At 40.2% G+C, this 17522-nt stretch overlaps 1 protein-coding gene across 3 annotated transcripts in view; it reads left to right on the forward strand.

The window, feature by feature from the left end:
* SCFD2 (sec1 family domain containing 2) overlaps nt 1-17522 on the forward strand; it is a 184964-nt gene that overhangs the window by 159942 nt on the left and 7500 nt on the right. For all 3 annotated transcript variants that reach the window (XM_041402764.1, XM_041402765.1, XM_041402766.1), the window contains 2 exons: nt 10236-10381; nt 13903-14037. In XM_041402764.1, coding sequence (XP_041258698.1) covers nt 10236-10381; nt 13903-14037 — 281 coding nt within the window. The remainder of the gene's footprint in view (nt 1-10235; nt 10382-13902; nt 14038-17522) is intronic.

The following is a 17522-nucleotide window of genomic DNA, read 5'->3' on the forward strand; positions in this document are numbered from 1 at the left end:
AAAAAATGTTATTTCTTGTGTGCTTAAGAAACATTTTAGATCAACTCCACAAGCCATTCAATTGTTTGTTAATTAAAATAGCACAATTAATTCTGAATTTAAACCAGAAAGTAACTCAACAAGGCATTTAACCACTGCCCTAACTTCATTGTGTCACACCTTCTAAGTTGAATGTGTGTTTACATTTTCTGTTAAATTGAGACCTCTGCCAGCATCTTTTTTTAATCTATTGCAGATATTATGAATTATTGTCTATTTTATGAATATGAGTTCATTCCACTTAATAGTCTAGGATACTCCTACATGCACTTGAGATTTGTACTGTTGATAATTTTCTTCATTGACTGATACTTGCCATCTGCACTACCATGTGGTTTCTAATTAACAAACAAGAAGAAGGATAAAATGAGCATTGATTGTATAATTTTGTGTTATTCATAGTTGGGGATCTGCTGTGTCTTAGGGCAGCTTCAACCCTCATGTACTCAGAGGAAGGGGTGGCTTGGCACATGGTTGTGTTGTTCATTCTTTGGGAAAAAATAGCACTGCACTGGTGCATCTTCCCCTTCTCTTCAGATCCTTTCCACAGTTTCACTTCTTTCATTTTGTTTTTCATCCAAAGTATGCTTCATGCTGCCTGTCTTGTCTCTTGTATAAAGTAGTTTCAAGTTAAAAATTAACAGAAAGTGGGATAATTCATGCAGTTCTTTCTTCATAACTTGCATTTTTATTGCTTTATTCTGGTTCTTCCCAGGCTTTTTACTTGCTTGCCTTTTCTTGTTCATCCACAGACTGTGAAATGTTTGGACCGAGCTGTGTATTTATGATCTCTACAAAGGGCAGTGCAGTTTCAGTGGGTTATGAGCATAGATGAACATAGGAGGACTTTTAAATAATATATACTTAAATAAAACTAAAAAAGTCGGTGAAGGTACTTTTTATAGGATGTTATCCTCAATCAGATGTGACATATTCCCAAAACAAGAAGAGTTATCTTTTGAGAGAGTACTACAGCAAAGATTTCAAATTAAATTGTTTTACAGCAGGTGATGAAAAATACAAACAACCATTTAAACCTAAGCTAGAGAGAGAAATGGGCAAAAATCTCCTCTGTTTTTTTTTCTGACTTCAAATGCAATATGGGTTTTTCTTAAATATTTCCATGAGATTCATGAAAAGCAAATGCCTCTGCAGAATACGGTTTTCCTAATCTCATCAGAGACATAATGCTTATTCCAAATAACATAATCACCTATACTGTAGGCTAATTTATCATTTACCTTTTCACCTAAATGCAAAGCATTTTAGTATCAAACTCGGTAGGTAACAGATAATACACATTGCTTTTATACTAAAATTAAATTGTTCATGATTCAGAGCTTCAAAAATTGACTCATGCATCCCAAGCCCACATGTACAACATTGTGCTTTGCAGATAGATGAATATCTGTACCAACAGTGGCAGTTTTTCTCTGTGTATGCTTTAGAGAAACATCTGAAACACCGTAATTTCATATTAGGCCATTTATTCAGTAGATCAAGTACAGTACCAGAGACAGGGGTTTGTCTCCAGAGGGTCTGTTTCATGCACAGCATGCAATACAGTTGAGCTGGTAACGCAGAGCAGATGCTGTGCATGGATTAGACCACACGATCTGCTTGCCATGATCTCTCTTGGTTGTGACAGAAGGGTCTGAGAGGTAACTTCAGCGTAGCTTCTCGTCTGTCTGCAGAATGTGCCCTGGGTTCACCCCTGGCACATGTGGCCAGCTGAAGAAGGACTCATGCATGGCTTCTTTGCAGCTCTCCTACAGCCTCGGCTCCCCAGCTGAGGCACCCCCAGCAAGGCTGGGACACCAGAGAGAATGTAGCCCGTTCTTTGTGTTCATGGTACCACTGACAGTGGCAGGACAAAACAGCTGCAGGGAGGGACAAGTGTCGTTGCAGTGTGAATGCAGAAATTTTCAGTGTTCCCGTTCTTAGTCCTTTTCTCCTTGGTCACGTGTGACTTGCAGTGTGGCAGGTTGCCATTAAAGTAGAATTTCTGATTTCACTGTGGAGAATTGTGGCTGTTGCTTTCAGTATTATGGGTTTAAAAGGTTTGGATTGGTTGGTTTGTTTGGGTTTTTTTTTTTAATGTTATCCAGTTAAGCCCTTTACCATAAATATTTCTGGCTTTTCTCTGGAAGTTGTTACACTAGTTGTTACACAATTATCCTCACTTGAAGGATGAAAGAACAGTTGTTCTGCCCTTACCCTGTTTTATCCCCATATTCCACCTCAGTGTCTAAAGTGTTAATGTCCATTTTCAGGAGAAGCAGCATCAGGAACAAAAAATAGTATAGTATGGTCCTTGCCCAGTACAGCCCCTGGTCTCTAGGTCTCCAGCAGAGCATCACAAGCCACATTTCTCTGCTTTTCAGCATTGTAAATGGTTTCACACACCCTAGTCAGCTTTGGGCTACATTTGCAGAGGCACAGCGTGTTCTTGCACTACTGATGAAAGGACAAGAAAAGGTCTTGTGCAATCTGCCAGGTAGAAAATTGTTCCTTCTAATGACTTGGCAGGTTCTTGATAGTGTAGAAAAGGGGAAGCCTTCCTTCTTCCCCCTAACAACTGTAGCCCCTGGGAGATGTGCCACTTTTCTCATCAGCTGGTGCTCAGCAGGCTGCAGTAAGTCATAACTTCCTCAGCAGACCTGCTCTGAACTGAGCCTGGAGTTAGGTTTTTATTTAGGCTGTAGCAGTACCTGATGTAGCTAAGTCTAAACTGCAATTATTCTAATTTTTTTTTTGTCATTAAATATTGCCCATTGAATGCAACGTAAGTGCCCATTGTCTTTGTCAGTTTTCAGATGGCTTTTCACCTGTGCTGTAGTATGCTGGGTGAAGAGGTCATTGGGAAAAGATCATTATACATGGCATTAGAATGTGATTATTTTTACCTTGCTGTTAAAAATATTGTTTTGTTTCAGTAGCTGATAAATAGATTACAGTAATTAGTTTTAATTGTGATCTTATGTTTTTATATATTTACATTATTGTATGAAGCTGCCTACACTAGTTTATGGACACTGCAAGTCCTGTGAGTTTGGCTCAGAACTCAAACTGGGAAAGAAAATGTCTCGTGGACACTTCTCCATTATCATCATTCTTAGATCCATGAGTTAAAACCATTTCCTGCATTTTTACAAATTCTACGTATGGCCGTTGTTTTCAGAAGGAAGCATTTACCAATTATGTCCCATCTGCAAGCCTGATTTGGCAGTTTGAGGAATACACAAACAAATTGGACTGTGAGCACAAAAAACATTGATTGTATTCATTTTAATTGTCCAAGAAAAAAAGTACTGAAAAAATCAAATAAAAATATTAAAATACTTATTTTACTTTGTTATTGTTTTAAAAGTAGGATTCATTTAAATCAACATAAAGAGGAAAATGTTTTTTAAAAAAATAAATCTTGTTTTCTGGATGTTCCCCTCTGAATACAAATGGGTAAAGCATCTAGACTCCCATGCTTGTGTGGACTTCTGGTCAAGGCAGCTGTGCAGAACCAGTACTGGTAGTACTGAGTGCCTCACCTGCTGCTACCTGGACACAAACCTATCCCTTGTCCTTTGTCCTTCATATACGTGGTACCTCTTGGAGTACCCTGTGGACAAGATGGGAGGCAGCAGATCCGAGGGTGAAACTTTACATCATCACTGGAATTATTGGCTAATGCCCCACCTGAATGGAAGGGATGTCCTTGATGGGAGTATAAATCAGTCTTTGCCACAGTGCAGTCACTACTCTGAAGACAAAAAGAGGGTATCTGAGAATAATTTGCAAAAGACTGAGCAAGGATTTTTGATCATATGGGTCCTAGGGTGGCGTGCTCATAAAGCTCTATATTGTTTAGTAAAACCTGGAGTTTTACTGAGTTCTTGCAAGAACATTATTGAGTGGCCTTACTGGACTTACAGAGCATTTGCCATAGCTTTATTAGCGTCTGTGTTTTTTAATTAAGATATGGGCGGCTTGAGGGAGCAACTGAATGGTTCCCGAAGGAATTTGTTGCATTAATTTCCTTCAGAAAGCACATCTGAGCCTAACTTAAATTCCTTCTGCAATTAATTAATGTAATTTATTGTAGTAAGTTCTGTAGTTTTTCCCTGTAACTGTTCGCTGAATTGACAGGTTTAATTTCATGTAACATGAGAACCAGCAGTACCAAGCTTGCAGTGCTTCATAAAAGTTGATATTACATGTTGTGCTGTTGGATTTTGGCATGAAGAAGGCAATAAAATATTCCTGTAGAATCGAAATATCCAAATGACAGATATTAAGGCCAAAATTAAAAAAAAAAAAAAATTACTCTCCTAAGGTAACTCTTAAATCCATATTTAATCATGCAGGTAAGTGGCCAGATTTTCACATGTGCAGCTTTAGAGCTTGAGATCCAGCAAAGTTCCTATTCATATGGTCTGTGTGTCCCTTGTACACCAAAGAGCAGTTTCCAGAAGAGGTTCAAAGACTTGATGCCAAAAACAACTTTTCAAGCACAGTGCTCTTCAGGGAACTCCAGAGCTTGCAGGATGTGTCCCTATATAATAAAGATCAGATAATGTGCTGCAATGCCCTTGGAGACATTGGTGTGCAATCCCTGGATGCTCAGCACTGCCAAAGTGTGGATGCACATTGAAAAGCTGAAGCAGAGATATAGGATTCTAAATTCAGTTAACTCTTAAAAAAACCATCCTGGGCTTTTCTTTCAAATGGGAGATTTTTGTTGTGATGAGAATAGAACTACAAATTGCATCTCTGTTGGTCATAATGCTGGCTTCTGTGGTTTCCTTGGAAGTGGATCAGACACACTCCGCTCCTGTCATAGACACCAGATCCATACCATCACTTGCACTGCATGGTGCTGGTGACAGCCCCAAAACACATTGTTGTTTTCACTCTCCATGTGCCAATCAGATCATAAATTAAATTTATAGAAACACAGACCTTTGCATTTTAATATTGTGTGCATTTCCCTCCCCCCCCTAATGTTTTTCCCATATGCTGCTATTCTGTTTTTTCCTCCTGCTCTCTATCTTTTCTGCCTGCTTGCTTTGGCAGTCCAAATTCTGGGCTGCATCAAGAGGAGTGTGGCCAGCAGGTTGAAGGAGGTGATTCTCCCCTTCTGCTCTGCTCTTGTGGGAGCCCTCCTGGAGTGCTGCATCCAGCTCTGGGATCCCCAACATAAGAAGGATATGGAGCTATTGAAACAAGTGCATAGGAGGGCCACAAAGTTGGAGGGGACTGGGGCACCTCCCCTGTCTGTGCTAAGAAAGCTGGAGCTGTTCAGCCTGGAGAAGAGAAGGGTGTGTGGAGACCTCATAGCAACCTTCTAGAATCTGAAAAGGCCTACAAGGAAGCCAGAGAAGAACTCTTCTTTAGGAACTGTAGTGATAGGACAAAAAGTAGCAGGTACAAACTGAAAGAGGGGAAATTTAAGTTAGATATTAGGAAGAAATTTTTTACTGTGAGTGTGGTTAGACACTGGAACAAGTTGGCCTTGGAGGTTGTGTATGCCCCACCCCACAGTGTTCAAGAACAGGTTGGATAAGGTCTTGTGCAGCCTGGTCTATTGAAAGGTGTCCTTGCCCATGGTAGGGCAGTTGGAACTAGATGATCTTTAAGGTCCATTTCAACCCCTTAAGATTCTGTGATTCTGTGATTCAGTGCTGTGTGGACTGGTGGAAGGGTCAAGTCCAGGACTGGGAAATCCCAAATTCCCTGTCAGGCAGTGATGCTAAAATCTTGGACACCTTGGAAAAGTTTGGCTCTCTTCACTTCTGGTGCAAAAATAACTTGCCCTTTGTGGGGTTGGAGTGGGTTTGCAGCTGTATGGTCCAGCCTGTCAAAGGGCTGAGGCATGACTGGGGTAAGGAGCCATCCCACAAGACAGAGGGAAGAGGGAGGGTGAGAAAAGGGATTGAGTTGGGATGATACCTTACAAATCTGCTATGTTTGCTGGTAGGAGATGGGAAAAGAGCTTCCCAAAGCTGTGGATAGGGAGAGGTTGTCTGTGTAAGTCTGTACCTGCCCTTCCCCAGCTGATGAGCTCCTTCCCCTGTGTGCCAGCAGCACTAACACACTGCTTGGCCAGGGCTTCAGCAAAATGGTCATGTTACTTTTTTATTATGTGACCTGCCAGCAGCACAGACCTGGCTGTCCATCCAAACCACTCATGCTCTGGCTGGGGATGCAGGGGACAGAGCAAGCACAGAGCAGGACCTTCTCCAAGCCCCAGGGATGGATGTGCTGCTGGGCAACTGTCACAGGCACCACTGTGTCTGTCCCTTCTGGACAGTCTCTTCACTCAAGGGGTGTGGAACACACCTTTCTTCTGAATTCCCCCAAACTAGAAGGGAATAAATTACAATTTTTCACCTTTTGCTGGTGTAACTATGGGAAATGGCAGATTTCTTGTGTTCTGGCCTGTCCTTCCTTGCTTGTCCCACAGTGTCACACTCGCTTAGCAGCTTTGCTTTTAAGATGCATCAGAGAGCATCAGACAATTCAGTACACATCAGATGGAAGAATAAAGGTTTAAATGTGTGGCAAAATCCATAGGGAAGAAAAGTGACAGGAGAATTATACAAATTACATCCTAGTTTTGGGTTTTTGTGGAATAAAGATTCAAATGTGTGGCAGAATTCATGAGGAGGAAAAGTGACAGGAGAATTCTACAAATTACATCCTAGTTTTGGGTTTTACACTTTTTTTTTTATCCTGCAAAAAACAGCAATGATCTGTGTCACTGTACACATTTGTAACTTCTTTTGCATAAAAAAAATCTTAATGCACAAATGTACCAAAGCTATTATAAAATATATGGCTCGGGATATGCATATGTAGGTTCTTAGATTTATCTGCTAGAGAAAGAAGGGCCCACATTGCTATGCTATCACCTAAAGTATAAAAATAGAAGATTTTAATTAATTTAATATTATAATGCTGTATTTTGAGTTCTGACATTCAAGGAACCCTTTATCTCTCTTGTTCTTCTGTCTTTTGCTGACAAGCATATTAACTCTGCATATCTAGAAAATAATGAAATCCTGCATAATGAAATCCTGATGCTGGATTCTCTCTCCCTCAAAGTGCAAGTTTGCTGGTTTAGCCCATGATTCAATATGTGCCTCTGAAATGGCTTGGTTATTCTGCTGGCTCTGTTCCAGGGTTTGCAGGGTTTACACTGGTTTATTTCTGTAAAAGGGTTATAGAGACAGCCTAAGGTGGAGAGAGCTGACGTTAATACCAATAAAACAGAGTGAGTGGTAAACGTTCAACTTTCCTAAAATTTCAATTTTGTAGGAATCATGGGCCTGGTGATGTCTCTGAATTACCAAAGTCCTTCAAAAAATGTTGATAATTATCATACTGCTTTAGAGAAAGAACATGTTTATTTATAATGCCTTTATGTGTACCAAAAGAGACTAAGCACAGTGAAAGGTTTCCTGAAACTCAGGTATGAAATTCTCATTCGTTACATTTTGGAGGTAGAGGGAGGATAATCAATCACATGCTGCTCTATATAGATCTCTAGTGTGGGTTCACAGTGCCCATGTCCTTTTCTTAAAGCATTTTCCTTCCAGTTTCAGAAATCAGTAGAAAAGCTGGTCCTGTTTGGTTCCGGGGTCACTCAGTACTATAGAAAACAGCGTCTCCATTCATTCTCCTTTTTTCAAACTTCTTGTGAAAATGGATTAATTGTGGTAATAATGGTTATGCAGATCTGTTGCTTAAGAGGAGATGTACTTTGTCTCATGAAAAAGTTCATGTCTCATCCTGGTAGGCACTGAATGCAGCTCCCAACAGACCCATTTTCCTCACTTACTGCAGAACTAGGTTGTGTTCTTTAAAATCTTTAGTCCTCTGCAGGTTAGTGGTGATTTTCTTTTTCTCCACAGCTGGTCTTCTTCAAGTCCAACAGGAAATCTCAAAATTTTATTTAAATGCCTTTTCCCGTTTATAATAGAACTTGGGATTCAAAAGAATTAATTCAACATGCTCTCCAAATGGCATTTAACTTCCCAAGAAAATACAGTAACAGGAAGTTTTGTTTTAATTAGTACGTGAGCTGTGCAGCAGCTAATGTATTCCACCTCTTCACTGTTGTAAAAGGGGCAGATTTCTTAGTAGCTTGAAGCGAGCAAAGAAGAGGGACTGTGTTCTGCTCTCCATATGCTGCAAAGCCCCATTTGCAGGGAAGGTGTGAATGGGAGGTGATTTGTAGCTGCCTGCCACTTGTAAAGAACAAACTTCTGTTGTTCTCCAGGCTGGAGAGAAACCTGGCTCCCCTCTATAACCCTAGAGCAGTGCAACAGGTAGACAGCAGCCTTCAGAGATTTTGATTTCAACAATAAGGGATTGTTAAGAAAACTTATTTTTTCATTTACTTTTAAAAAAGAGGTACTGGATGTCAGGCTAGAAATAGATATCCCTGGTTTCCTCAGACGTGATATTTCTTGATGGAAAGTCCCAAACATTTTAGAGAAACTGAAAGTACACCTCTTTTCCCTCTGTCAGGCCAGCCATAAACAGCCAGACTGGATCTTCACCTCCCACCTCCCTGGGGTCCCAAACTGGGTCCAGCTCAGCACTCTGATGTGGAGACTGGAAATGGACATTTGCCCTCTGTGCCCCAGTGCTCCTCAAGATACTCTTCTGGTTTTGCTGGAGGGCACAGCTGAACACAGCCCAGTGCACCAGTGCTCCCACACCTCTCCTCAACAAACAATGTTCAGATAAATGAAAGCTCAGTGTCTGATCACCATCTTGTAGGAATATTTTCAGAGCTCTATAAGTGCTATAAGTGTATGTGTGTGTATGTGTTTATGTTGTATATAGTTTTTACTGTGTGGAACGCAAAGGTATGAAAGTAATTCAGATTCACTGTCAAACAGTCCCTGTACATTTTGAACTTACCACCTATTTATTGATTTTTTTAAGTACATAAGGATTCTGTCCTTTGTCAGTTGCAATGAAAGTTTGTTCAGGGATCTCCTACCCAAAAATCCAGGTGCCTTCTTGACAGTCTGGATGCCTGTTTTCAGTGCCATGCTCCAAGGGTGCAGCACAGTGCAAGCTGGACCTGCAGGGAGACCTTGTCCTCTCAGCAGGATTCTCCATAGACATAGAGGTTTGCTAGTACAGGTTTGTTTCTGAGCTGGAGGATGGACACAGAAGCCACTACAGCAGCATCCTTGGAGAAGACAATAGCAATAAGCAGGAATGAGTGTGTTGGTGCAAGCGCGTGGCAAGGAGGGTTATTTTGTGATGGACTTTCTGCCACAGGGATGAAGAGTCAGGCAAGGGAGGCAGGCAGAGATGCCAAGAGGAGTAGAACTGTGTTGACAAGGCAATAAAAATATCAGGTGACCACTTACCTCTCACTTGGCTAATTCTCATCGTCAGTGGAGCCGAGAAAGCATTTCTTTCAATGCTTCTGTGCAATATGGGATGTATGGTGAGGGGGATGGAGCCAAGACTAAGACATTCTTTTTTCCAAGGCCCTGTCTGGCCACCCAGAGGGACATTTTAGGTGGTCCTGTAGTTGGAATTTAGCCTTAGTGGAAGATAAGCATAATACCTTAGCAGAAGTGCATTGGAAAAATACATTAAAGGTAATAACTCTGCCACTTTGAGGGACAGGAACTTTCTTTTGTGATAATGCAGCTCTTTCCAATGGCTGGCTGACCTTTCTGCTGTATTTAGCACAGACTCTTCCATTTTTCTTGTCACAAAAGTAGGAAATGTATTTGGAGTGAGCAGGCTGCTGGCCAGGGAGGAGCAGTTCCCTTCTTCATGGCTGTTTACCCAAGCAGACCAGCAAAGCAGTTGGCTCCTTCCCACATAACAGGGGCCTCTTCTTTGAGGTCTGCTAGCATGGAACCTTCTGTTTGCTATGAAGAGCAAAACGTACTCTGTGCTGATGAAAATGCTGTGTGATTGAGGTTACAAAGAGAGGCACTCTTCACTTTGCCTGCTGTCCAGAATTCTTGCCTTCTTGCTTGTCTGCAAAGACTTGTGCCATGATGAGATCATGCTGACTAACAAGCCCCTCTGAGTTTCTAGAATATAATATGACGAAAATAATTTAAAATTTCCTCCCAGTTACCCTTTTCCTACTGTTTATTATCAAAACACATGAACATTTTTCACTCACTAAGCTGTGTGTTTCTTTATTTCTTTAGGCTGTGACTCATCACTGAACCTGACATCTCAGAAAGCCACAGATGCAGTGGACGGCATCTTCCGGTCCCTCAGGGATATTGCCAGAGTCAGAATGCACATGAAACAGTTTCATTCCATACATAATCCAGGCAACAACACCCACCAGGCAAGTGTAGCTTTCTTTTCCTTGTGATTGTTATTTCTCTAGCCTGCTGTCAAAATTACAGCACTAATTTTGTGGATGTGCTAATCCTATACACATTCTGCCCATGAAGATACTTAAGCATAGATTTTATAATTGACCTAGTCATCAAAAAATTCCTCAAGTCCTTTGTCCAGACTTGGGCATATGCATATCAGTGTCAGCTCTGAGGAAGAAATTTGGGCTTTGCTCTGCAGCACTGTGGAATGACATGAATGCCTATGAAAGACAGGGCTAGGTCAAGATGGCTCTCGACTTAGAGTGCTCAAGGCAGAGTGAAGCAGGATGTCTGCATCCATACTGCAGCTATATTCTTGTTGTATTTCCTTTCCTGTCCCTGTAAGCATGAGGGACAAACCTGTTTGTAAATAGGTCACAAAAGCAGCTTCTGTTTCTGAAATAGCAACACATGATCTACAATACTGCTTTAGGTCATTGGGACTAATAAGACAGTGGTTTTCCTTCTCTCTGTCTCTCCTGAAGACCTTTCCCAGTTAAAAATAGAGTTCTACAGCAGAAAGCAGTGATTTAGACAGAGATCCTAAAATGTGATTCTAGCCTTGAGCCATAAAAAAATCCTTCCAAACTCCTAATGGTGCTGTAGACCAGCAAAGGGATGTAGTTCAAATTAAGCATTGCTTTGTAAGAACATGAACGTTACAAAATGTCACTGGAAATCTAAGGTGAAGGAAACCTGTTCCTGAAGTCTTCCAGCAGTTTGGACCAGTCTGGTGTCCAATATGGGGAAAATTGTTAAACATTTAATACAGTTCAGTGCAGGGGCAGTGAGATGATAAAAAAAAACTTCCTGGAAGTGTAATTAGCATCAGTATGTCCTTTGGATGTAATCCACATTGCTTAGGAATAAGTGCTGGAACGTAGCAAGGGATATGTAACACCTTGCAGCCCCTTAATCTAACCATGCAAGGGATCTAGTTGCTTGAGTAGGACAACCTTCTGCTGAGGGAAGTCCAGGAGATTTACAATAGTAGAAATAAGCAGGCAGTATGTGATTGTCCATGATACTTACAGCTCTCTGGAAACAGGCCTCTCTTTTGACTGGCAGGTGTTGTGTGCAATCAGTTCAGCTCCTCAGAAGAAGTCCTGTGAGCACATTCCTTGCCGAACCTTCTTAGTGCTATGGGAGTGGGTTTAGCCTCTACATACTTTTTCACTTTGTCTGTTGAAAGCTGGGAAGCCTCCATTTCTTCTTAAAGACTCATAAAAAGGTTTCTATGGATAAGTACCCGGGAATTGATTGGCCTCTTAGAAGGACTTTTTGTAGCATTTTAGTTTGTATGTCTTACCTAAAATGAGAAATGTTTTCATCACGTTATCAAACTAGTTCATATAGTGACCATGCAAGAACAGAATTTTGTCTGTTATTGGAACTATTTTCATCTTAATCTAGGTATATTTCTGCCTTCCTCCTTCCCATCCTCCGTTCCTTCTTCTATCCTTCACTCTCCTGTCCTCATTCTCTCTCTTCGTCTCTCTGTTTCTCTCTCTTCTCCCCTTTATAATCTTGTATGGGGTGTGTCCCATAACTATTGAGGTTTTTAATAGCTATTTTGAACAAATTTGTGCATGCCAAAATTTAAAGTTGATCAAAGTTTCATTATATGTGATAGAAACCAATACAGGTTTTGGGGGTTGTACAAAAAAAAACCCCTACAAATATATTAGATTAATTTCAAGTCATAAAAGACTTTTAAAAATACTTGAAACCACTATACTTAAAAAAGGTAGGGGATCATACTATCTGTATTTTAGTATCTGTGTAGTCTGACTGGGTTATTTTGAAGGGCACTGAGTTTTGGTGCTAAAAATTCACACATGCAAAATCATAGCTAATTTTTTATGTCTTTTGAGTAGATAGTTTTGTCTGAATGATATTTTTCATTTCAGTCAGATGATGTTTTTCCTTTAATTTTGTGGAGTAAGCCTCTCTGTTAAACTGTGATTTGATCTCTGCTCCAAAAATATTTCATTCCCAATGTTTTTCTGTTCCTCATCTATGAAGATATTAAACAGATTTTTATAAATAGGACTTCATGCCTGCATGTGTATTTTCAAACAGTTGTTTATTGCGTGACTAGATTTGACAGAAATCTTGACATGTTCTAAAAGATCCTGCAGCTCATGTCTGCTGTAATTTGCTTTGTTGGCTCAACTAAAAATTATGCACATGTTGTGAGAAGAACTAGATGAGTTGTATAAATCTTTGTTGACAGCATTGTATTAAAAAACTGTAAGCTTTGTTTCTCACTCTAAAGTGTTGGATGAAAAGCATTTCTTTAATGACTCCAGAAAATTTTCATTTCAAGCCAAGTGGTTTGTGTTTTATTTTCCATCCATTTTTACTGTTTACTTGCAATATGTCTCTTGTAGATATCATCTTTGCCAAATTAATGATGTTGCACTTGATTCCCCTAAGTGATCTAAGGGATGATGTATACCTGGGGTAGTCCCAAAACCAAATAAGTGTGCTAATTTTAAAGCTGCTTATTTTCTGAGATGGTTGCACTTTCTGAAATGATCGTGGTTCTGTTGCAGTTTGGGCAAAGTTAAAAGCAGTGAAACAAAGTTCCATCTGTAAGCCAAGTAAGCTTGAATTTACATTAAAGATCTTTCCATTGGTTCCTAAAAGTTTTATCTTAAAATTTTTTTCAGCATGTCAGAGTTGTTTAAACCTTGGTATTGGAATGTGGAGATTATTAGGCGACTATTTCATTTTCAGCCAGGGTTTGTGGATCCTTAAGAGGATATAAGGTTGATCCTTTGGGAGTAGACCTTTCAGTATGATGACCATTTGTACCTTTACATTTTCCACTTCTCCTAGCCCCTAACTTTTCTGAAGTTCTGACATTCATGGTAATGGTGGGATTGTTTGGCCTGTTTTTCAAAAGTCTTCCACATGTGGAAGTATTATGTGGAGTCCCATGGCCATAGAAGCTAAAGGACTAACAGGGACTCCTTAGCTGTGCTCTCCCATGAGGGACAAACAGGCAGGTTGGCCTCTTCCCTTCCCTGCTGGTATCCAGACTTCAGTGGGGACATGACACTTGGAATAAGGCAGGAGTGGTCAATTTTAAAAAAAAGTCCCTGTTTAGGTGTTTGTAAAATCATTAGAAAGGGAATGAGATCTGAGTGCACAATGGGCAACAGTCTCATCTGTGTGGTTATCCATTTCTGTATTACCTCCAAAAAGATTCTAGAGAAAGTAAAAGTCTCCCCTTTCTTCCTTGTCTCTCTTTACTGATGCAATACACGTGGGGCAGAGTAAATGTGTGGCTCTCTTCCAATATTTTCAGTCTGATGTTGTGCTGGTGCACACCATCTGCAGTCAAGGTCACAACCTCTCTGAATGCTTTCATTTCTGGGATAATTATTTCTGTTACCTTTAATATAAATAAAATATTTGGAATCATGGTTGCACTGAGTCTGAACATGTTTACTCACAATGCATTGTTCTCTTTGTGCAGGCTTCTTACAAACCTCTGCTGAAACAGGTGGTGGAAGAGGTCTGTAATCCCGATCGGCCCGATCCTGTTGATATTGAGCATATTTCATCGGGCCTCACTGATCTCCTTAAAACTGGATTCAGCATGTTCATGAAGGTAAACCAGCCTTCCCAAGTTCATCTGTAAGATTTTCCTTAGGTCAGAGCATCATGCAGCAGTAGCTGATTTTATTATACTGTTCAGCACAATTTAAGGGGAGGTTAGGAGAGTTAAATCCTTCAAGGGGGGCTGGAAATAGCTTGAGGCATCACACTGCAGGTACCGTGCAGACAGGTAGCACCTGCTGAACAAAACAAGAGGAATGGAGCAGACTGAAGTCTAAATAAGGGTCATGGTAGACACCAAAATAAGGATGATATATCTGGGAAGAGGCAATGTAGCTTTGCTAAAGGGAAGTCCTAACTCACATAGCCTTTAGAGCTCTTTAGAGACACCCAACAAACAAACTGAAAAGTGAGTGTCAGTTCCTGTTACCTAGCTAGCATTCCAAAAGGCATTCCACATGGCATCTCATCAAAGGACTTCAAGGACACTCAGCAGTCTTGAGATAGAAGTAAGTATGAACAATCTGGTCTCACAGGGGATGAAGGAAGAGCTCCGATTTCAATACCTTTTCTATAATTTGATATGGTTCAACTTGTACCATAGGAAGAGGAGGGAAGCCTGTGAGTTAGAAATTTCTTTGTGGATCCTCTTAGCATATTTTAAGACAGTCATTCTACAAGAATTTACTCTGCCTTACAAATTATCCCATGCTAAGTGTCCACTAAATATTTACAGAGTTGAAGTGTGGAGTAGCCCACATGTTGTACGGTCAGCCTTGTTTTACTGCATGTCCTGAATTCTCCTTTGAAAACAACCCTAAACTCACACCAAACCACATCAATACTATGGTTATGAGTACAGTACATTTCAGTATTGTGCCCGCTGTTTTCCTTTCAGTTTTACCACCACCACCCCTCCGCATGGAAGAGACATCAGCAAACTGTGTGAGGCAGTGGACACAAGTTGCAGCAAGGGAAATTCTAGTTGAATAAAGGAAAAAAATTCTAACAGGAATAGCGATTAAGTCCAGAGAATTCTCCCTTTCTGAGATACTCAGATGTTGGTCAAACAAGCCCTGAGCAACCTGATAAAATTTTGAAGTTGGCCCTGCTTTGGGCAAGGAGGTTAACTACATAAGCTACAAAGACTCCTTCCGATTTCATTCTGTGATTCTATGGTAACAGAAAAGAAAAAAAAAAATTCTCATTTGTGAAAATTCCTGCTAGACCTGCGTTTAAAGTCAGGTGACAAAAATAGTTTTGACTGTTGTGTTAGTACTATTCTAAAACCCAGTATCAGAATAACAGTTATTTTTCTGTTATTTCAAAGAAAGCTAGTATTGAAGCACATAATCAGTAAGCCTAAAATCCAGTGCTTGTTTTCAAGAATCTGTTTCTACAGTTGAAATGGATTTCCAAAATACATTCAGTTAGGTTCCTAAACTGAAATTCTCAGTTCTTCAAAGCTAATGATAAAGTCCTAAGACAACAGAGGATACGTATAGAAAAAGTGACCCAATGTATCTCCATTCTTGGTCAGAACTGAAAAATTTATGCCAACACTCCAAAAATAGTAGAGTTAAAAACACATTCCACTATGAAACAAAGTAACCAGGCTGTTACATCCAAGTAACTTTTTAATTTTTGGTTTCATTTACCAGTAATTTTCACAATTCTATTGACTTCATTGTATTTGTTTATTGCAGAATTTTTAAGCACGAATATAGGGAAAAAATAAGAATATAAGGACTTCAGAAGGCCTAAGAGGTTAGATGGAGACATTGACACCTTTAACTAGTTTGAGGACTAATCTGTCCTTTCACAAGGGGTGTGTGTGTGTGTGAGAGAGAGAGAGAATGCATGAAAGAGAGACATAAGTAGTTATGGCAATATGTACCTGTAAGTGCATCTTTCCTAAGAAGACAAATATCCTACGATAAGGAATATTTGAGAGGTGAGCAAGTGAACTTTGTGTAGGATAAACATTTCATAGGCATCATCACATACTTCACAAATATGTGTCCATGCTTGTTCCCTTAGTTGTAGCCTGGCTTGCTGGCATGTGCTCAGTTGTTGCACAAATGAGTGTCTGACCAGCCTGTATTTCTGACACAATCACACCATCAGCACAGTAATTATTTTGTGAGCTTCCTTATTTTTGTTTCTTTCTCAATGCCTGAATATAAATGCCAACTGACATAAAAATACTTTGGTGATTGCCTCAGGTGTGTCAGTTCAGGACAGACTTTTAAAGATACCTCTCATCCAGAAGTTGTTTGTGTGGCAGATAGGTTTGTTTTGAAGCTAAAGGATGGTGAAGGGACAAAGCCCCCCTGCCTCAAGGACTCCTCTTTTGACTACTGCTCTGGATGACGTGTTTTCACACGTGATCATCTGAGCTTGCTTTCATTGATACCAAATGCCCTACGCAGCAGCCTAGTTTCTGGTGATTGACATGTCTTCCTTTTTCCAGTTATTGAGCTAAATTAATTAGTTTATGTTTGGTCACAAATACTGGAATGATCAGCCCTGTTGTTTTTGTTGGGTGAGTTACAGAACAATAATAATTTTTTTGATTACTTTCCTCAGAAAAGAACGGTGTTTTGTGAGCTGCCATGAGCCATGAAAAAAACCCTGTCCTCTAATGCCTTCCTCTTTCAGAGTTTATTGACCCTGTTTCAGAGTTTTACTGACCACTGCTACCCTGTTTTACCACCTCGACCTCCTCTCTCTCTTCTCCACACAGAGACGTGCACCAGCAAAGAGCCCTCTGACCACCAGCATCCTGAGCATACCCTGTGTGGTGAGCTCAGAGCTGGGGAGAAGGCCCTGATGTCCAAATGGGACACTCTGATGGCTCAGGGCACCATTCCCCTTCCTTCGGGCTCTTTCTTGTCAACATAATGCTTTTGAAGGGTTTTTGGTTAATCTTTTTAATTGCCTGAGACATCTCTCCGAATTCTTTTTAACATATGGCATTTTGAATTGAAAGCGAATTTCACTCGGGGACTTTGACAAAATTCAGATTTCATAGTAAATTCAGAGGCAGCGGAAATGTCCCAAATCAACTGAACTGTAGAAGACACACATTGCTTTTGTTGCAATCCATTTCAGTTCTTCTCTGTCACTGGAATGAGTTGTGTTCAGCTACATGCAGCCAGTTCCTTCAAAAGAGAGTCTTGGGTGGTTGTATTATCAAACAAGAAAAAAAAATTTGGCAGAAACTTGCATTCTTAACACAGCCAAATGTTTTGTACCCAAAGTACTGTCCTCCTTCAAAACACTTACACATAGCATAACAAAATTACAAATTCCAAGACCCGTTTCATTTCTGGTTTAATTTAATTTAGAGTTTGCATGCCTAATAGTATTTTTAATACGCATTTCTGGAATTTGTGGTTTGAACTTTAGTCTTCTGAAAAATAGTAAGTTTTATATAGGCTCCATGTGTTTGGATCTAGGTTTATTTTGACTGAAGGAAATGATTTGTCAAGACATTTTCTCTTCAGCATTACCCTGAAAGCTCATTCTTACACT

This window comes from Onychostruthus taczanowskii, unplaced genomic scaffold (genome assembly GCF_017590055.1).
Source record: "Onychostruthus taczanowskii isolate IOZ18803 unplaced genomic scaffold, ASM1759005v1 scaffold2, whole genome shotgun sequence".
Taxonomy (NCBI): domain Eukaryota; kingdom Metazoa; phylum Chordata; class Aves; order Passeriformes; family Passeridae; genus Onychostruthus; species Onychostruthus taczanowskii.